The sequence below is a fragment of the Felis catus genome, chromosome B4 (genome assembly GCF_018350175.1).
Source record: "Felis catus isolate Fca126 chromosome B4, F.catus_Fca126_mat1.0, whole genome shotgun sequence".
Taxonomy (NCBI): Eukaryota; Metazoa; Chordata; class Mammalia; order Carnivora; family Felidae; genus Felis; species Felis catus.
Genome location: NC_058374.1, coordinates 5,498,580 through 5,519,918, shown reverse-complemented (window position 1 = coordinate 5,519,918; position 21,339 = coordinate 5,498,580). Strand labels below are relative to the sequence as shown.

The 21,339-nt window shown below is 42.3% G+C and overlaps 1 protein-coding gene across 1 annotated transcript in view; it reads left to right on the top strand.

The window, feature by feature from the left end:
- The first annotated feature begins 1,740 nt into the window (after positions 1-1,740).
- GDI2 (GDP dissociation inhibitor 2) overlaps positions 1,741-21,339 on the top strand; it is a 33,787-nt gene continuing 14,188 nt past the window's right edge. Inside the window, exons 1-4 of the mRNA XM_023256299.2 lie at positions 1,741-1,982; positions 10,111-10,218; positions 13,282-13,381; positions 16,806-16,940. Coding sequence (XP_023112067.1) covers positions 1,938-1,982; positions 10,111-10,218; positions 13,282-13,381; positions 16,806-16,940 — 388 coding nt within the window. The 5' untranslated portion in view covers positions 1,741-1,937. The remainder of the gene's footprint in view (positions 1,983-10,110; positions 10,219-13,281; positions 13,382-16,805; positions 16,941-21,339) is intronic.

Below are 21,339 nucleotides of genomic sequence, written 5' to 3'. Positions count from 1 at the left end.
AGCCCAACATGGGGCTCAAACTCATTACTCCTAGATCAAGAGTCACATGCTTTACTGATTGAACCAGCCTGGACTCGTGACTGCTAGTTTTTAAAAATGGGTCAATATTTCATGCCAGTTAAAAAATGTAGGTAATGTTGTAAAAGTAGCCAGAGAGATCCCTTCCCCCTCCCATCTTCTCCCACCGTGTGAGGACAAAGCGAAAAGACAACTAGAACCAGGAAGCAGGCCCTCAGACACACCTTGATCTTTTACTTGGTAGCCTACAGAACTCTGAGAAGTAAATTTCTGTTGTTTATAAGCATGTGCATACACACGTGCACATACTTGGAGAGGAACAGCAGGACCTTCTTAAAACATGCTTAGCTACCAGAAAAGTCAGTTACACCCACTGGCACATAATGGGGTCAGTAGTCAACTCTGCACTTGGTTTTTGTCTACTTATAGAAATTCATTCGGTCGCTAATGGATACAAATCCAATTAAGGTACAATTTAAACTGTCCAGCACCCCCCAAAGGTGCACTGTCTGGTAGAACACTTAAAACTTTTTCTGGGGCGAAGAAACATTGTACAATACTGTTACATTATCTCCGGAATCTGAATGATTTAAGTATGAAGGAAGTTCTGTCCACCAAGATTCTCTTTGAATAGCTCTTATCCAGCGGTGCTTGGGAGTAAATCTAGAAGGAAACGCCAACTCTTTCGTCTGAGTATGCAGACTTATCCCAGGCTGAAAACACAGGCTGTCCAAGGCTTCAGGGAAATCGCTTGTCTACACTGCCCCTATAGGGTGTACTCTCTTTGGTTGAGAACACAAGCCTCTCCTTACACCTGTCTCCATACCCAAAGCTGGAGATTCCAGTGGGAATCCTAAAACAGTTGGGGGTGGGGGAAGGAGTGCGTACACTGGTCAGTTACAATTTCTATAGCCGGCTTGAGCTACAGCTCTCAGGCCTGCTTCCCAAACCTGGACTTCCCCTATATTTACGCTAAGCGTTTTCTTTCTTAAAAAATTGTTTTTTTTTTTTCCCCCTTCCCTTAAATTTCCTCAGGCCGCACAGGCAAGACACAGGGCGGGAAGTAAGGTGACACGAGTGATTTCTGAGCTGCTTAAAATACTTCGGGTCCTCTTTCATTGAGAAAAAGGAGGCAGGGCAAAAAGGAAAACAAAGCAAGTTGCCACTGGCCGAGGTAGGCGCAGCCGCACGAGCACTCGGGGCCGAGGCCTGCACGACGCTCGGCCCGCGGTGCGTAGCCAGCCGGTGGCAGGGCGGGAGAGCGGGGCCCCCGGCCGGCCCCGGCGCACGTGGCCGACTCAGGCTCAAAGTCCAAGGGCGGCGGGAGGTCTCGGGGCCCTGGGCGCACCTCGGCTCCCACCCCACTGCGGGAGCAACGAACCGGACCGCCGCTCTCCGACCGCCGGCACGCCCCCAGCCGTACGACCTCAAGGGCCCAGGCGCGGGGACCCCCTCCGCCCCCTCCGCCCCCAACCACGGTGGCAGCGGGCCGGGCGGAAGACCGGAACCGCTAAAGGCACAGCCCGCCCTCTTCTCGCGAGACGTGAGAGAGGAAGAAAGTTGGTCGGGCGACGGAATGCAGCCAATGAGAGGGCGGGGAGGCTGTGATCGACGGCCCTCCGAGCGCCTTCCCTAAGCCCCGCCCCGGCTGCGGAGGCCCCAGTCGCCGCCCGCCTTCCCCTCCCTTCCCCGTCTTCCCTCCCCTCCCTGCCCCGCTCTTCTCTTCCCGTCTGAGGTGGCGGCCGGCGTCCCTCCTCTCCAGCTCCGTTTCGCCTCTAGCCCTGGCTTCCCGTTTTTGTCGGGCCCCGAGACCGGTCTGAGCGCTCCCCCTGTCGCTTCAGGGTGGTCGAGTAGCCCCGGGCCCCTCGAGTCCTTGCGCTTTCTCCCTTCCTGGGCTTCGGTGCTCGTCCTCCCCCGCCATGAATGAGGAGTACGACGTGATCGTGCTGGGCACCGGCCTGACGGTGAGTTCCGGGCGGCGGGCCCCGCGCCCCCTCTCCCCACCCCTCCCTGCCGCCCGCGCGGCCGCACGAGGCCCGGGCCCACCCCGCCCGGCCGCGCCGCCTTCTGCCCGGGCCGGCCTCCCAGCGGGGCCTGCGTCTCGCACGCCGTCCTTGTGCACACGGTCTTTGGTCGTCGTTGGGGCCCTTGCTCTGCAGGGCGTTGGGGCGGGTGGCGACGGGTGCGTCCCCACGAGTCCGGGCCTGCGGCAGTGCCCAGCTGCTCGGGCTCGCGGCCCTAAACGTGAATCGAGAGACCGGAGATGGAAAACCCGGTCCAGCTGGAAAAGGACAGTTTTTCCCGCTTTGCTCGGCGGGGGGGGGGGGGGGGGGAGCCCGATTGGGGATCGGTACTCGTCCACCTCCTTTATGGGTTGCTGGCCTCTCCCGATTGGAAACGGAAAAGCACCAGGCAGAGTGGGGGAGGGCGGAGGCCACTCTTGCGTTTCCTACTTAGACTTCAGCCGCTACTACTCATCCGTCTTTGCCTGCCAGAGCTAGGCAGAAGATTTTGTGACAGGTCCTTGGACAGTCGCTGTTTTGTGCTGGATACAGTTCGGTTAACTTAGGTTTGGGGAGAAAAATTAGCCTTTTATCTCCGCGCCCATTTCAAATGAGAGGCATTATGCCTTCCTTCTCACCACCTTCCCAGCTCACTTTTTGAGCATCTGTAGAGTTGGAAATGAGTTTGCTCAAAACTTGTCTATCGAATGCTTTCTCGGCTGACCTTTGCCACCTTTTCCTTTTGTTCGGTCTGTTCCCTGCCTCCATTGTCGCTTCTCGGGGCTTTCCCCTAAGAAATGGATTGGTGATGGATTGATGGCTATAGAGGCCAAGTTCTCTACTACTGGCCGGTCGAGACCCACGTGTGACTGGCTGAGAAGCAGCACCAAATAGCTGAGGCCACTGACCTAGGAAACTACCGGGTTGTTTTGAACGTGCGGGATTCGGTTGAATTTCTTTCCAGGTGGTGAGCTGGCCAACTGTAGGATGCCTAAATGAACGGGCCCACCTGCTGTTAATGTTTCTTCAATTAATATTTTTAAAGTGTCTGATTTTAAAGTGTCCAAGCTGTGCTTCTGTTTTTCTTCAGCGAATGTTTTTAAAGCGTCTGATTGGGATTCCAAGCTGAGCTCTGTGGTCTGTGGAGGATTTTGCCCATGGGGATGGGGACCGTTGCTGCCGGCATGTTGTAAGAGCCCGTTCTGTTTTCCTGCGGTTTATTGCTGCTCTTTCAGATTTGCTCTTGATGAGGTCCGTTGGACGTGGACGAACGAGTGCAAATCCATCTTGCAGGTTTCTACATGCCTGGTTTGGAAGCAGCAGTTTGTGTCAGAGATAGCACAGTCGTACTGGATGACGACCCAGTGGAGATGTTGCATTTTATTTAAGTATTCATTTGGGTTGGGGCGCCTGGGTGGCTCAGTCGGTTGAGCGGCCGACTTGGGCTCAGGTCATGATCTCGCAGTTTGTGAGTACGAGCCCCGCATCGGGCTCTGTGCTGACAGTTCGGAGCCTGGAGCCTGCTTTGGATTTTGTGTCTCCCTGTCTCTCTCTCTCAAAAATAAATAAACATTAAAAAAATTTAAACACTCATTTGGGTCGATTGTGATCTTTTTGATGAGTGGTAGATTCACGCCTAACTAGAAATCAGACCAATTTCTGCCCTCACTTTACAGCTGTGATAGCTTTAATCCCTGTGAGCCTTCTTACATCGTTTTCTCAGATGTTCTTTGAGAATTCTCTCCATTCAGAGCATCCACGCTGGTTGATGGGAGCGGCGGTGGCAGGATGATTTGACCATGGTAAATCTTGTATCCTTTTTTCTAGTGACACCAGGACTGCTCAAAGTGAGATGAGACCACCAGAGTTAAAAACCCTGAAATCACGCTTGGCCGAGTATTTGGAGTGAACATACCACTTAATTTTCTTAATTTTTGGCTTCTAAATATTTAGTACCTGAGGCTTAAGAACCTGCAAACAGGCATACGCAATCAACTATGGGCACCACATATCGCAGGAGGGCAGTGTGTCAAGTACTTTTAGTGCTGTGAACTTGTTACTTTTAAAGAAAGTGTCCGAGTTTGTTGCCTAGTGTTGGCACTGTTTTGTGTCAGTTGTTCCTTCTAAAATGAAGGTCATAGTGATCCACAGATGTTGCTGGTAACTTTAATAAATAAGACACAAAATGTATACCTTAGAACAAAATTATTCTGTGTCTAGGAGAAAGGGAATATTCCATATAATTCAATTTTCTGAGGAATTGAGGATTGATTCTCCCTTTAAAGAAAGAACCACAACTTTCTGATAAAAGCTGCTCCAAATGACATCACAACTTGTTTACCAAACTAAGGAACATAATTTACTTGATAACTAAGATTTCACACCCTGAGGATTAAGCACTGTGTCATGCCGTGACATGATGAAGCTGCTGAGACACCTGGTAAGCTTTGGCCCTCCTTACTAAATAGTCGCAGACTGCTTGCCTTTGTGAGTGAGTGAGTGCTTCAGTCTGCTTTTCATTTGCTTCCTCCTCCCTTACTTTGCTGTTAAGGTGACCTTTACTTTTCTTTGATGGCAGCGTGTGTAGACCTCATCTGACCACCTAAGATGCTGCTTCTAATTGACTTTGGGTTTGGCAGTGAATTCTTGAATTTTCTTAAAAATAGTATATAAAAGGGTAACTAGTTCCACAGCTGTTGGTGCCTCGAGGAGGTGTTTATGTTGTTTTGTTCTTCATAATAATTCTGGTAGAGGGTCATGAATAGAAACGTACTCTAGTGATACTTAACCAGTATTCTCAGTATTCTATATTTAGAAATTATTTTACATCCCAGATGTAATTTCTCCTTTTTTCTTTATTAAAATTTTGTGATTTAAAAGAGGAGTTTTTATATCTGATTTAAACATCTTAAATTGCTTCTCAGATTTGCTCTTTGAAAATCCTTGCCATTGCTCTGTTAGAGTTTTGTTCACAAAGGACTTTCTATTCACTGCAGTAGCAATCATTGGGCCAATATGTACAAATGTCTTATTTTTGGAAGGTATAAATGTTTTGCAGTCTGTATTTTAAATCCGTTTCAAGCATACTGGCCCAATAGAACAGAAATAAAATCAGATGCATTTCAGCATCTAGAGGTAGTAGTGAGATACTTGGTTTGAAAAACCACTAGGTAAATATTTTGGCTCACATAGATGATAATCGACATTTACCTCTATCTTCCTTCTTGTACCTGATTAAAGACCCTTTTTTTTTTTTTAAAGATTTTTTTTTAATGTTTATTTATTTTTGGAAGAGAGAGAGAGACAGAGCATGAGCGGGGGAGGGGCAGAGAGACAGAGAGGGAGACCCAGAATCCAATGCAGGCTCCAGGCTCCGAGCTGTCAGCACAGAGCCCAGTGCAGGGCTCAAACCCACGAACTGTGAGGTCATGACCTGAGCTGAAGTCCGAGGCTTACCTGACTGAGCCACCCAGGCTCCCCGAAGACTCTTAATGGAGTAATGTCTTCCCCAATTTCAGTTATTTAAACTGTGACTGTTGTGATCAGTTACAGGCAATAAAGAGGTAAACGCACTTTTTATAAACAAATAGCTTCTCATAGAGGACGGTAACTGTAGGAGTTGCTATGAGAAAGTACTAAGAGCTGTAATAGAGCTACACGTGGGAATTCAGACAGGGGAATCAGGAAAACCTTCATAAAGAAGGAAGTATGTAAGCTGACTTTTTAAAATATTGGTAGGCTTTGAGCAGGAGGAATGATTTTCTAGGCAGAGTTAGCAGGATAGGTTGGTAGTAAGAACAGGATGTATGGAAGGAATAGGAGGTTTATTTTGCCTCAAACAGAAGGTATGAAGAGGCAGATTGGGAAATAAGGTTGGAAAGAAGGCCTGTTGGTAAAAAGGTTGAATGTACTAGGCTAAGAAATTTGAACTTTATCTTTTTAAGCAGTGGGAGAGGATTTTGAGCAGGAAACATATAATTAGAGCCAATTTCAAGAAAAATTATCTTCTGACAGCATTTAATGAGATGCATTTAAGGGACAGACATTTAAAGGAACATCCTGCTGAAAACAGTGTTTTTTTTGTTATTGCTGTAAAGCATGTATCATTGAGATTAGTGGATTCAGAAATGTTCAAGTTAACATTTTCTTCATATTTCTAGGTAAGTGGGTTTCAAAAGGGACTTTTCTTTAGTATCGGTTTTTAGGTACCTGTTTTCCTAATTTTTGTGTGCGTTTACTTTCTGTTTGGTGTTTTTTGCTGTAGTTTTGTTTTTCCTGTAACAACTGTAACAAGCGATGCCTTTAAAGGTAGTTATTATCAGCTCTTTGGACTTTAGTGAATCTTCAAATTATTGAGCCTTTATTTTAGGCCTCCACCTTTAGTGCTTGCTTTAGAGCCATGGTCCAGTGAGTGGATCATGCTTATTTGCAGGGGAGCATGAGAAGTTATATATAGAAGACATGCAACATGCAGATTTGCTTGCTGTATTTTTGCTTCCAAAAGTTGAACTCTGAAGTCTGCCTTTGTTGGCTGGAAATAGGACTATTTAGTCTTCCTCTATCCGCGCCCTAACCTGTTTTTGAGATAGTAAGTTTTATTTTACTCATGTATTATGTTGAGCCGTATATGTTAGTGCTGCTTTGGATTTTGTGTTTTGAACAAGTGAGTTGCTTTTGGTAATATTAGGGTTGGAAAATGTCTTCAGTTCTGTTTATCAAGACATCGTTAAGAAACTGAAAAGGCAAGCCACAGAATGGAAGAAGATGTTTGCAATATATATAACTAATAAAGCACTTTTATCCAGAATATGAAAGGAACTTTTATGTAGCAGTAAGAAGAAGCCCGTTTTTAAAAAGGACAAATAATTTGAGTAGGTACTTATCAAAAGAAGATACTAATTATCAGTTAAACTATAAAAAAGTGCCCAACCCCATTAGTTGTCAGGAAATGCAAATTAAACCACATCCTAAGTAGAAGGGCTAAAATTAAAAAGACACAAGTGTGTTGGGCAAGGATTTGAAACAACAGCAACTTTCACACACTGCTGACAAAAGTGTATGTTAGTACAATCACTTTGGAAAGCTGTTTGGGAGTATCTCCTGAAGTTGAACACAATTGTGCTTTCCTTGATATGTATCCAACAAATACATAATAAAAACACGTTGAGAATATTTGTAATGGTCAAAAACTGGAACCGTCCAGATGCCCATCAACTAAAGTCTCTACAGCTCTGTTACCCAAACTGTGGTCCTTGGACCAACTGCTTCTGCAACACCTGAGGGCTTGCTAGAAGTGCAGAAGGCTAGGCCTCACGCTGGATATGCCGAAGCAACACCTGCAGGCCAGCATGATCCTCGGTTTTGTTTTGTCGAAGTAGGCTCTAAGCCCGGCGTGGGGCTCGAACTCAGTGACCCCGTGACCTAGAGTTCATGCTCTACCAGCCAGGCACCCCTGCCCAGCGTGATCCCCAGTTGATTCTCACCTTTGTTAGAGTTTGGAGCGGCGGTGCTTTCATAACCGTTCTTGAAACTGGTCCTGGACCAGCCTCATTAGTGGTCTCTCAGCCTGGTGAGAAAGGCACGCTCCCAGCCTGGTGAGAAAGCCCCAACCCAGTTCTGGGGATGGAAGCCCCACAATCTGTTTTAACAAGCCCTCCAAGTGATGTGGATGCAAAGCGAAGTCTGAGAACCTGCTTAGAATCGACGTTTCTCAGCCCTTCGCGGGTGATGCTACATGGGAAGCACACGCTGAGATCCATCCACTGCTTGCAGGGTTAGACCTTCTGTAAAGGTCCAGATAGTGAATCTTTTAGGTTATGCCGGCTGTGCAGTCTCTGTCACAACCATGGTTCTACTGTGGGACCGTGAAACCTGCCGTGGACGCTATGTAAATGAATCGGAATCGGTGTTTCCCAGTAAATCTTTATGAAAACCGCGTGCAGGCTGGACTTGATTCTTGTACCTTGGGGACTCTGCTCTATGGCAGTGAGAATAAGTGAATTCAAGAACACACAAAACATGGGTGAATCTTGTAAACATAATGTTGGATAAAAGGTGTATATACAAAAAAAAGGTATACTGCATGATTCCGTTTATTCTGAGTTTAAAAACCAGCAGAACAAATCTTTGCTCTTAGAAATCATGAGGAGGGGTGGGGGGTGTGGTTGTGAACGGAACAGGGCATGAAGTGGCCTTCTGGAGGGAGCACTCATAGTGTTTTGGTTCTTGATCTAAATAAGAAATGATACACCCTCGTAAAGTGAAATTTGAACCTGATAAGAACTTAAAACCTTTCAAAAGTACTAAAATGAATAGATATATTAGGGAATAAAATTTGAAATACTTAAGAATTTTTAAAATAAGGTATCAGAGTCAGACTTCTAGGGGAGTGAGATTGTTCTCTGCTATGTAGGGTCTTTGGGGTAATTTTGAAAAGCCCTAGGATTTGTGATGATACATGGAATTTCCTTTTTCTTTTTAAAAGATAAAGCCCTGATCACCAAAACCATGCTACAGGTTTTGAGTGAATGTGTATCCCGTCTCTGGGTTTCTTCTCATTAATTCATTAATCATATTCTTCTTTAATGTTTTCCTTTTCCCCCTCCATCTTGATATGGTGTATCTTAGTATATTCATGTTTCATTTACCTTTTTCTTGAGAGTAGTCATTTATAATTCTCTATTTGTTGCCACTTACTAGTGCTTGTTCTGGATGCTTCCTTTAGGGCTCTGGTTCTCAAACTCTTTGACTTTGGGATCTTTTTACACTGAAAAATTAAGGACCCTGAAGAGTTTTGTTTATAGTGGTTATGTTTATCAATATTTATCATTAGAAATCAACACTGAGAAATTTAAAAAATTTGTATTAATTCACTTAAAGATAGTAATGATAAACCCGTTACGTGTTAACATGAATAAGTTTTATGAAGTATAACTGTATCTTCCAAAACAGAAACATTGTGAGAAGAGTATTACTGTTTTACATTTTCTGCACATCTCTTTAATGTGGAGAATGTCTAGTTTTAATGTCTGGCTTGAAAGCTGAATTTTCACCTGCTTTGGTGTTCAGACTTTTGTTCAGATACCAGCTCAAGTATCTGAAGAAAATCAAGCCTCGTAACAGATGTGCAGTGGGAACAGGGACGAGTATTCTAATAGCCTTCCACATGGTTGTGGATATTCTTTGATTTATACCAAAATATTAGTGGCAGGTTTTTTGTTTTTTTTTTTAATATTTGTTGTAGTATGAAATCTGAAACCACATCTGACATATATCTAGGTCTGAGTAATAGTTTATTGGTCAGTTGTTCTTTCAAATAAAAATGATGATCCATGAGGGGTGCCCGTGTGGCTCAGTCTGTTCAGCATCCAGCTCTTGATCTCCGCTCAGGTCATGACCTCATGGTTCGTGAGATTGAGCCCCGTGTTGGGCTCTGCACTGATGGTCTGGAGCCTGCTTGGGATTCTCTCTTGTCTCTCTCTGCCTCTCCCCAACTTGTACGGGTACTGTCTCAAAATAAATTAAAAAAAAAGATGACCCATGAACAAAGAAGTGGTTAGTTCAGCATACACATCAGTTGCACAAATGGTTTTCCTTGAGCCAGAGTTACCTTATGTGGGCTTCCCATTTTGTCACACAGTATTAAAATAAAATGGTGGGCATTCAAGGGTGTATACTTAACAGGTAATTTTAATGCTTCATCAAGGACATGTTTGAGTAAGCCAGCCTTTTTTTAAAACTGAGTACCTGGTGGTGGCGAATATAAGGAGTAGTGCAGAGTGGGGCTACTGTCCTAATTCGTTCTGTCTGCCGTTGGTCTTGGACCATTGGTGCTAATGCTAGCGCAGTGGACAAATAGTGAATAATGTCTTAGTGTTATGAAAATAGTTCTAACCTTGAGGCCCATGGGGGTCCACAGACCACTCTTGGAACCCTGGTCACTTTGGGCTTTGTCCTTAAGTCATATATCGTACATACTAAGTATTAATTACTAAAAGAATGTTTAATGAGGGGCTTTAAAAAAAAAGTAATGTTCAAAACATGCTGTAATGCTTTACTTCTTTTGAAGATACTTATGCTTTTCCTGTAGGAATGTATCCTGTCAGGTATAATGTCAGTGAACGGAAAGAAAGTTCTTCACATGGATAGAAACCCATATTATGGAGGAGAGAGTGCATCTATAACACCTCTGGAAGATGTAAGTATTAAGTTACTTGTGCCTTTCATTCTTCGAATCTTTGACTTGTGAATCTCAATTTCACTCCTTATAGATAGGTTTAATTTTGTTTTATTAAATAGATTATCTGTCACCTATTTTTTCAAAAGGGGCTGCTAGTTTAGGGCTTGTAGAAATTTAAGTTGTGACCTTTCCTGCCACCTTGGAGCAGTTACCCGTTATCTCTTGAAGCTAAAGGTATAGACTCCTGATGGATATCTGATATATGCCAAGCACAGTGCCAGTGTTTTCCACTTGGTTTTATGTATTCTCCTAGTTACTTGAAGAGGTATTTTTATCCTCAGTTTTCAGGTGACAAAATAGTCTGTGTTGTTACAACCCCAGAGAAGGGCTGGGAACCTAGGTTATATGACTCCAAAGGTGTAGTCCCTTTTGCTCTACTGCCCTGCTTCCTACTTTTCTAGAGCATGGGCACAGGAAGCATTTCCAAAGTGTGTTTTACTAAAAAAAAAAAAAAAAATTGTGAGAGCAGATGCCTCAAGGGTGAGGAAAGGCAGAGTGATGTAGTGTGGAGGTGCCCACAAGGGCCCCTGATCACCGTGTAGTGTTTTATTTCTTAATCTGAGTGTTTTAAAAATGGATATTCATTTCATTATTGTTTTTTAATTTGTACCTATGTGTTTTAATCATCTCTTCTATTTTTGCTTCTTCTCATGATAAAACAAATAATATTTAAATATTTAAAGCACACACAAAAAGTGTTTTACTGACTTTTTCTCTGTGAGGTTTGTTCAACATCCACACGCATGGATATGAGCTGTACTGTATTTTATAGGAGATCTATAGACATCACCAATTACTTTAAATAATGACTGATAAAATAGATTTCATATTTTTATCAAAAATTTTTTCTGTATTCAGGCCTACAGAAAAGCTGAAAGAATAATAACAATGGATCAACCTTCCATCTGGATTTAGCGGCTGACATTTTTCAATATTTGTTTTGTCTTTTTTTGTTACTGGGTTGAGTCCTTAGAAGTAATAGACATCATGATACTCGACCTGAATCTTTCAGCATTCACTGGCTAAGAATAACGTTCTCCTATGTAATCATGGTATCATTCGTTATCATGTTTAAGAAAATTAACCGTAATATCCAGATCATACTCAAATTGCCCACTGATGCTAAGAATGTCTTATATAGTGTATGGTGGTGGTTTTTGTTTGTTTGTTTTGTTTTTTTAAATGTTTATTTTTGAGAGAGAGCACGTGTGTGCGAATGAGTCGGGGAGAGGCAGGGAGAGGCGGAGAGAGGGAGACCGAGAATTCGAAGCAAGCTCTGCACTGTGTGTACAGAGCCCGACTCGGGGCTCAAACTCAAGAACCATGAGACCATGACCTGAGCCGAAGTTGGACTCTTAACTGACTGAGCCACCCAGGCATCCCCCCGCCCCTTTTTTTTGAACCAGTTTAAACATTGCCTTTGGTGTGGTTTCTCTTTATTCTCTTAATCTACAAAAATCTCCTCACTTGTTTTTCCCTTTTGAAAAGTTCAAGCTAGTTGATAATAAGAAAGCATTGCTGTGTACCTCATATTGCATCATATCAGAGGCACATAATGTCTAGATTTCCCCACTGTTCATGATGCTAAGTTTGACCCTAGTTAAGGTGACGGCCACCACATCTCTCCATTGAGAATAATCCGTAGAGTGATACGTTGGCACCATTCCTTCTACACTTAGTACGTTTATTAATCTTCAATAAGATGAGCAAGCTGCCTTTTTTCTCCCCCAGTGAATATACTCAAGGACTTGGGGATTTTTATGAGTAAATATATACCAACTTTGTCTATTCACTTCCACATTAACAATAAAATCCATGAGTTCAAATGAATATTCCCAAATTTTAGACTGAAAGCTTCTTTCTTTCTTTCTTTTTCTTTCTTTCTTTCTTTCTTTCTTTCTTTCTTTCTTTCTTTCTTCCTTCCTTCCTTCCTTCCTTCCTTCCTTCCTTCCTTCCTTCCTTCCTTTCTTTCTTCCTTTCTTTCTTCCTTTCTTTCCTTCCTTTCTTTCCTTTCTTTCTTTCCTTTCTTTCCTTTCTTTCCTTTCTTTCCTTTCTTTCCTTTCTTTTCTTTCTTTCGTTTATTTTTGAGAGAGAGGGAGTGCGAACAGGGGAGGGGCAGAGAGAGAGGGAGACACAGAATCCCAAGCAGGCTCCAGGCTCCAGGCTCCGAGCTGTTTGCACAGAGCCCAGCGCGGGGCTAGAACTCACGAACTGTGAGATCATGACCTAACCGGAAGTCGGATGCTTAATTGACTGAGCCACTCAGGCGCCCTTGAAAGCTGCTTTTTATCTAGATCTCCTACTCAACTCACTTATATACATTATAAATTAACTGGAACTAACTTTGTCTTGTTTGATTTGAAGAATCCAGAATTTAGTTTTAACTCCTTACATCACTGCAGAAGCAAAAATAAGCCTTTTCGGGTGCTTGGGTGGCACCAGTTAAGCATCCGACTTCAGCTCAGGTCATGATCTCACGGTTTGTGGGTTTGAGCCCCACGTTAGCCCTCTCTCTGCCCCTCCCCTACTTGTGTGCGCGTATGCGTGCGCTCTCTCAAAAATAAACAGTAAAGAAAAAGTAAGCCTTTTGTTAGCCTTTTATTCAGGAGAGAATGAGTTTAAGTGATTGCTACAGGAGCACCTGGGTGACTCAGTCTCATGGTTTGTGAGTTTGAGCTCAGAGCCTGCTTCAGATCCTCTCTCTCTGCCCCTCCCCTGCTCGTGCATGCACTCTCTCAAAAATAAATATTTAAAAAAAGATTTCTACAAATAAGGGGTATATCTACAGAGCTATGTGTCATTGACAAGTTGTTTTGTATTATTACTTTCCTGCTAGTAAGAAATACTACCCCTGTAGTATTTATCATTCCTTAGTTTAGTAATATATTTAATTTAGATGTGTATTGGAACTTCTCTAAAAATTTTATCTGATAAAAAATGACATGCCCTTGTTACATTGAATAGTTGCATAGCATAATGAAAATTTTATTACATTATGGGTAATTTTTGTTTTGGTTTTAGTTATACAAGAGATTTAAAATACCAGGAGCACCACCAGCGTCAATGGGGAGAGGAAGAGACTGGAATGTTGACTTAATTCCTAAGTTCCTTATGGCCAATGGTAAAGAATTCTAACTGAAATTTATGCCATTGAATCTGGTTTAAAAGTAGAAACTAACTCTTGACAGAGAGTATTATTCCAGTATGTGAAAATAGATTTTGTTGAATGGCAACAGTTTGGTGAGTATAATATGGTCCATTAGAGGCATCTGGAGTCCATAAAAATGGAGGGGGAGGGTGACTCCTTTGTAGTTGGTTCTGGAGGCGCAAACTTAGGATGTGGCACAGACTCTTCTTAAGGGGCTTTGGTGATGGTCTTAGATAACTGGGCCTTCAGAAACAGGGTTTTTTCTAGTTTGGAGGCTTTTAAAACTTTTTTCTCCACATATTTTCTCGTTTTTAATTAGAAGGGCAAAATTGCTATGATATTAGTGCCTTTTTCTGAAATGACATCAAAAAACCAAGTTGTTGGTGTGAAGTCTACGGCCCATGTATAAAAGTCTGAGCCACCCTTTCCCTTTTTTGGTGTTTTATTTATTTTTTTTGGTTTTGAATTTATATTCTACAGTTCTTTGCTTTCATTCTTTTTAAGTCCCCCCCCCCCCCCCCCCCCCCCCCCACTGCCCAAGTAATCTCTACTCCCAGCATGGGGCTTGAACCCACAACCCTAAGATCAAGAGTCACACATTCAGGAACACCTGGGTGGCTGAGTCAGTTAAGCATCCGACTTGGGCTCCAGTCATGATCTGGCAGCTTGTGGGTTCGAGCCCCACATGGGGCTCTGTGCTGACAGCTCAGAGCCTGGAGCCTGCTTCAGATCTGTCTCCCTCTCTCTGCCCCTCCCCTGCTCACACTCTGTCTCTCAAAAATGAATAAGTGTTTAAAAAAAAAAGTCACTCTACCGACTGAGCCAGCCAGGTGCCCCTATAGTTTCTTTTAATGGAAAGATCTTTGAATTTTCTCTGAAATTTAAAGTTACCTTTTTGAAATTCTTTTGAAGTAAATTATAAGCACTTTTCAAATTACATAAGTAATGAAATCATTTTATTAAAATTAGAAAACACAGATAAGCAGAAAGGAAGTAAAATTTATATAACCAGAATCTCACCATCTAGAATTATGGTGAATATTTTGGTATATGACTTGCCAGGCTGTGTGTGTGTGTGTGTTGAACCTCACTGTACAGCCCTAGAAGTGTGGGGATCAAGGCAGTAACTTCTTAAGGCTTTGATTTTCTATTGCCCACTGTGACTCTCACCAGAAGACTGTGAGGCTGCACCTTTCCTAGTACCTTTATCAGTCGTAAATATTAACTCATTTTAATTTTTGTCACTTTGTTATACCAAAAGGCAAAATAATGGATTTTTAAAAAGTATCTGAGAGTAAAATGATTTCTAGATGTTTATTGGCTTATATATTTTTTTAAAGTTTATTTTTGAAAGAGAGAGTACACACATGCACGCACATCACGGGGCAGGGCAGAGAGAGAGAGGGAGAGAATATCCCAAGCAGGTTCCGTGCTGTCAGTGTGGAACCCGACATGGGGCTCAATCCCACAAATCATGAGATCGTGACCTGAGCCAAAATCAGGAGTCTGAAGCTTAACCTTAGACTGAGTCACCCAGGACCCCCGGCTTTCATAGTCTTTAGTGAATTGGCCAGCCTTATGCTTTGTATATTTTTCTTTTGAGGTTTTAAAATATTTGCTTATTGATATGAAAGAGCTCTTTATAAAGGCTATTGAATAAATACTCTTTTAATGAATGTTGAAGATATCTTTTCTGGTTTGTGATTGGCTTTATATGTAATTGTGTTATAGTTTTCTTTCATACACAAGCTTTTAATTTTCATGTAGTTATATGGGTTGATCTTCTTTTTATTCTTTTTGATTTGGAAGGGTATGTTTAAAATTTTTCTCTTTACCTTAAGGTTAACAAATACTAATATTTGCTATCACTGGTTTTATAGTTTTATTTTTTCACTGTGTAAGTAAATTCACCTATTTTATAAGTTAATTTACCTGTTATCCTGTTTGAGATTAAGCCTCTTTACTTTTTTTTATTATTCAGTAATCTCTACACCCAATGTGGGCTCAAATTTGTGACCCTGAGATCAAAAGTCTCATGCTCTGCTAACTGAGCCAGCCAGGCGCCCTTTCTGTTATCCTGTTTGAGATTGAGATTTATTTTTTTATTTTTATTAAAAAATTTTTTTTTAATGTTTATTTTTGACAGAGATCATGAGCGGGGGAGGGGCAGTGAGAGAGAGAGGGAGACACAGAATCCGAAGCAGGCTCCAGGCTCCGAGCCGTCAGCACAGAGCCCGACGTAGGGCTTGAACTCACAGATGGTGAGATCATGACCTGAGCCGAAGTCGGACGCTCAACCGACTGAGCCACCCAGGTGCCCTGAGATTTATTTTTTTAAATGATTATTCAGGGGGCCCTGGGTCACTCAGTTGGTTAAGCGTCCAACTTCGGCTCAAGTCATGATCTCACAGTCTGTGAGTTCGAGCCCTGCGTTGGGCTCTGCTGACGGCTCAGAGCCTGGAGCCTGTTTCGGATTCTGTGTCTCCCTCTCTCTCTGCCCCTCCCCTGCTCATGCTCGCTTGCTCTCTCTCTCTCTCTGTCTCTCAAAAACAAATAAACATTTAAATTTTTTTTTTAAAAAAACAAATAAACATTTAAAAAAATCTTTAAAATGGTTATTTATTTGTCCCTCAATACCATTTATCTTTTCCACTTTTATTTGAACTTTTATAATATATTACATTTTTATATATGGGTCTCTTTTTTCCCCTCTAATTTGTGGGTTAATTAATATAACTTTACAATTTAATATTTGCTGCATAAAGCTGAAACTTTGTTTTTTGTTTTCAAAAAAAATTCTTTTGATTGTCCTGGTGTTTTTATCCTTTCGAATGAGCTTTAAAATAATTTGGTTTCTCGAAGTTTGCTGTTTTTAGTATACCTAAATTTCTTTTGTTTATAGACAGGTAATATTTCAGATTGTATGCCTGGTTTATTCTTTATCTGAAACTAATGTTCATCTTATACAAATTGAATAATACAAACTGAATGGCACAAATTCTTGAAAAATTTTCCCTATTAGTTACCTCTCTTTAAAACATAATAAGAATTTAAGGAAACTCAGACCTATTTGCAGTAGTACTCTAATTCTAAACTTCATACGTACCTCTAATAATTATTAATACAGATTTTACAAAAGCAAGTTGATAAAGTTATTAATCTTGAAGTTGTAACATTAAAAAAGATAGTTCTAAATATGCTAAGCAACAGGTATGCGTTCTGATTGTCCCATGTGGAATGTGGCATTGGAGACTTTTTTGGGCAGGAGTTATTGGACAATGTTAAGAAAAAACTAGGAGGCCATCAGTACAGGCCAACAATAAATGTACTTTTATTCCTGCCAGTTTTTGGAGGCAGTAAGATTTAAGTTACGGTTGGAATTGTGGGACTTTTCTAGGTCAGCTGGTGAAGATGCTGCTTTATACAGAGGTCACCCGCTATCTGGATTTCAAAGTGACTGAAGGGAGCTTTGTCTATAAGGGAGGAAAAATCTACAAGGTTCCTTCCACCGAAGCAGAAGCCCTGGCATCTAGTAAGTAATTTTATTTTATTTGCTCAGAATAATGAGATTTTACAATAGAAGGGAATCTTAGAGATCAAATGTAACGTCCCCTGTTCTGACACCCATCCACTCACTCGTCCAGTCAGCAGTGTTTGCTGGATGTGCGTTAAGTGCCACACACTGTTCGGGGCAGTTGCTGGATCATCAGCGAAGAGGACGTTCAAAAACCCTGCCTTTGGAAGCTCAGAGAGAGTTGAAGTGACTGTGTGTCCCATGGAGCTTGTGGCCTGTGTAGGTTCCCAGTGCTTGTTTCGTAGTTCGGAAGAGCTGGTGTTTTTCTGAGTGTTTCCTGTGCGCTGGGCTCTGTGCTAAACACTTCACGTTCCTTTTCTTATTTGGAAGAATCTTCTAGATGAGGGAACTCAGACCTGAGGTCAAGCAGGTAAGCAGCAGGATTAGGAAGGAAACTCTAGAGGAATCTAGAGCCTGTGAACTTAATCACAGTGCTAAGCTGACCACCTTCGCCTTACTGTCCAAACTGCTGAGAAAGAAAAGAACTTTGTTCTGGCGAAACTAATCTTCTAATTGGTGCCGTTGCTGTCCTCTGAAATCTCTTTTTTTTAGGAATTTCTGGTGAGTATGGAGTAGATTTAATTCTTTGCCCAAAATTATTTCGTCTCTTGGCTCAGCGAAAGATAGATAACCTGTTAACATTTTCTATTCCTGCCTCTCTTAAATAGCAAACACTTTCCTAAGAAAGATATTCTGTCTTTGAAGTTGGGTCGCCTGGGTAGCTCAGTTGGTTAAGCGTCCGACTTCGGCTCAGGTCATGATCTCGCGGTTCTTGAGTTCAACCCCGTGTCGGGCACTGTGCTGACAGCTCAGAGCCTGGAGCCTGCTTCAGATTCTGTGTCTCCCTCTTTCTCTGCCTCTCCCCCACTCAACACTCTCTCTCTCTCTCTCTCTCTCTCTCTCTCTCAAAAATAAACAAACATTAAACACAAATAAAAATAAAGCTGAATTAGTGGCGTAATCATGGGTTAGAAATTATTCTAAATGACAGTTTTATCTAAATAACATGTTTTCATAGAATAAGAGTTCAGCAGTTTGAAGAGTATCTTAAAGTTTGTATTCTGAATTTTTATTCTCTCTTTGAGCTCTTACATATGTTAATTGCTTTAGTTACCTCCTTTATTGAACCCAGATTGAAGGACTTACCTTCTGGCAGTTCTGTTTTTCTCTTTCTGATTTGATTTTTTCAAATATGTAAAAATTTATATGCCTCGAAAGTCAAAATTCAGAAGATGTATTTTAGAGTTGTCTTCTGTTCTACTCCAGTCCTTCTACCTTGATGGTGGTCATTTTTGTTTTTGGTTTTTCTTTTTTTTCTCTTTTAAAGTTTATTTATTGTGAGGGGGTAGGTGGATAGAGAGAGAGTGGCGAGATTCCCAAGCAGTATCTGTGCTGTCAGTGCAGAGTGCCATGTGAGGCTTGAACTATGACCTCATGACCCGAGCTGAAACCAAGACTCAGATGCTCAACTCACTGAGCCACCCAGATGCCCCATTCTTTTTTTTTTTTTTTTTTTTTTTTTTTTTTTTTGAGAGAGAGAAGAGAGAGCGAATGTGAACATGAGTATGAGCAGGGGATGGTCAGAGAGAGAGGGAGAGAGAATCCGTGCTGTCAGTGCAGAGTCCAACGAGGCCCTCGAACTCATGACCCTGAGATCACGACTTGAGCCGAAACCAGGAGTCAGCCGCTTAACTGACTGCGCCCCTCGGGTGCCCCTCTGGTTTATCGTTCTCCTGTTTCTTTTTCCAAAAATAAGCAAATATGTTTATGTATCTATTTTTGTGGTTGGATTTATTGAGATTTAATTTACGTACAGTAGAATATACCTGTTTCAGTGTACAGTTTTATGAATTTTTACCAGATCTCTACCTTAACAGCAACTGGCTTTCTATTAATGAGTAGGATCTTGAAGTCAAAATGGCAGGCAGGAAAATACTCGGCAGGGGGGCCTGGGTGGCTCAGTCAGTTTAAGTGTCCGACTTTCGCTCAGGTCATGATCTCATTGTTCCTGAGTTCGAGCCCTGCATCGGGCTCTCTGTCAGCACAGAACCTGCCTCAGATCCTCTGTCTGCCTCCCGCCCCTCCCCCGCCATTGCCCGCTTGCTGTCTCTCAAAAATAGACATTTAAGAAGAAAATTCTGGGCACAATGAATGGGATGAGGAAAGTTGTAGAAGTGGGGAAGTTCAGTAGAAAGATGAAAAAGAACAATTTATCATTTTAATAGCTAACGTGTTTGGACATTGTGTACAGGCATGCGCGTACCAAGTACCTCAGAGGTGTTGTCTAACTTTCTATAGCCCTTTGCTGTCACTCTGTGAGAGGTGGGTGCTGTTGTCTTTATTTTACAGATGGGAAAACTATCTTTTACAGGTACACAGGTGTGAAAGAAAAGCTCGAAGTAGAGCTCATGACTGATAGAACTGGTGTGAGGCCAGATTTGTCTGACTCTATCTAGGACCCTGCACTCTCAACGTATATTCTATATAGTATAAAAACACAGATTTTTAAAAGCTATTTTAACAAGTATCATATACTCTGTAGTCCTTTTTTTTTTTTAACGCTAAACATTGCTAGTTTCCATCCCAGTTTTTTCTCATATAATATGCCACTCTTTGCCACTTTTCTGTGGAAATTCTGATTTGTCAAGATTAGCCTGTGTGTAATTGTGTGGCAGCCAGACTAGACAAAGTACTCCAGGTGTCGTCTGCTCACTCAGTGTCCCTGAGACTTTCTTTTCTAGAGTGTGTTACTGTTAATGTCACCTGAGTTTACGTTGGCTTTTTAGGAGCCGTGTATGCTGTTCTTGTGACAGTTGATGATATCAAGTAAAACCTTAAGGTTCCAGTAAATACCTGTTGATTGGTCAAGCATTATGTTAATCAAACAGTGACATGACAGGTGTATCTTTGATTTCTGAAGTAATGTTGAACATACGTATTCGGAAATGTTTGGAGAAGTTTTCATGAACGGCTTTGAAATGTGTCTGGCAAAGTCTTCTGTCTTCACTTAAATCTTTATTTTCACTCTTAACTGCAGCGAGCCATCTATTTATGTAGAGTACCTTCTTTTTTTTTTTTTTTTTTTTTAAATTTATCTTTAAAAATTTTTTAGAGAGGGACAGGGAGAGAGAGAACCTCACGCGGGCTCTGCCGCAGCGTGGAGCCTGACGCGGGGCTCCATCCCAGGACCCTGGGATCACGCCCTGAGCCGAAATCGAGTTGGACCCTTGATGGGCTGGGCCACCCAGGCGCCCCTCTGTAGAGCACCTTTGACAGCAGATCACCTTTACCATTGCAGCACTGAGGGGCTCTCAGGGCCGTGGCTGTCTGCAGGGGACGTGTCTGCTGTGGGACCCAGCTAGGGGTGTGGAGTGAGGGCGTGTACGCCCACCGTGAGGATTCTCTGTGGTGTCCTCTACTTTAGGAGTGTTGTTTCGACGCGAATTCTACTCTCTCTTTGTCAAAAATTCTATTGAAGAATTCAGATTCTTTTTTAATGGAAGTATAGTTGTCACACATCGTTGTCGTAGGCGCGCAGCATAGTGATTCAGCAGGTCTGTGCTGCGCCCACCGCAAGTGCAGCCACCGCCTGTCACCGCACGGTGCTCGTACAGCACCAGTGACTCTTCCCTGGGTCGTGTCTTTCATCGCTGTGACATGTACGTTCCACAGCCGCAAGCCTGTACCTCCCGGTCGCCTTCACACACTTGGCCCAGCCTCCCATCCCCTCCACCCCTGACAACCATCAGTTTTCTGTATTTGTGGGTCCGTTTCTGTTTTGTCAGTTTATTTATTTTGTTTTTTATATTCCACATATGAGGGAGATCATCCGGTATTTGTCTTTCTCTGACTTCACGTAGCATCAGACTCTCTAGGTCCGTCCATGTTGTTGCAAATGGCAAGATCTCATTGCAGTTTTGATCTGCGTGTCCCTGATGATTACTGACGTTGGGCATCTTTTCTCGTGCTTGTTTGCCATCTGTAGGTCCTTTATGGGAAAAGATCTATTCAGGTCTTGTGCCCATTTTTTATCAGAAGTTTGTTTTTTTTGTTTGTTTTTTCGGTGTTGAGTTGTGTAAGTTCTTTATGTATTTTGGGTATTAGCCCCTTATCAGGTATATCATTTGCAAATATTTTCTCCCATTCAGTAGGTTGCCTTTTTGTTTCATTGATGGTTTCTTTTGCTGGGCAAAAGCTTTTTTATTTTGGTGAAGTCCAACATGTAGAAAACTGTTGCTATGGCTAATGTCAGTAAGAAATTAACTGCCTATGTTATCTTCTAGGAGTTTTATGGATTCCTGTCTCACGTTTAGATCTTTAATCCATTTTGAGTTTGTGTTTGTGGTGGTGTTTGTGC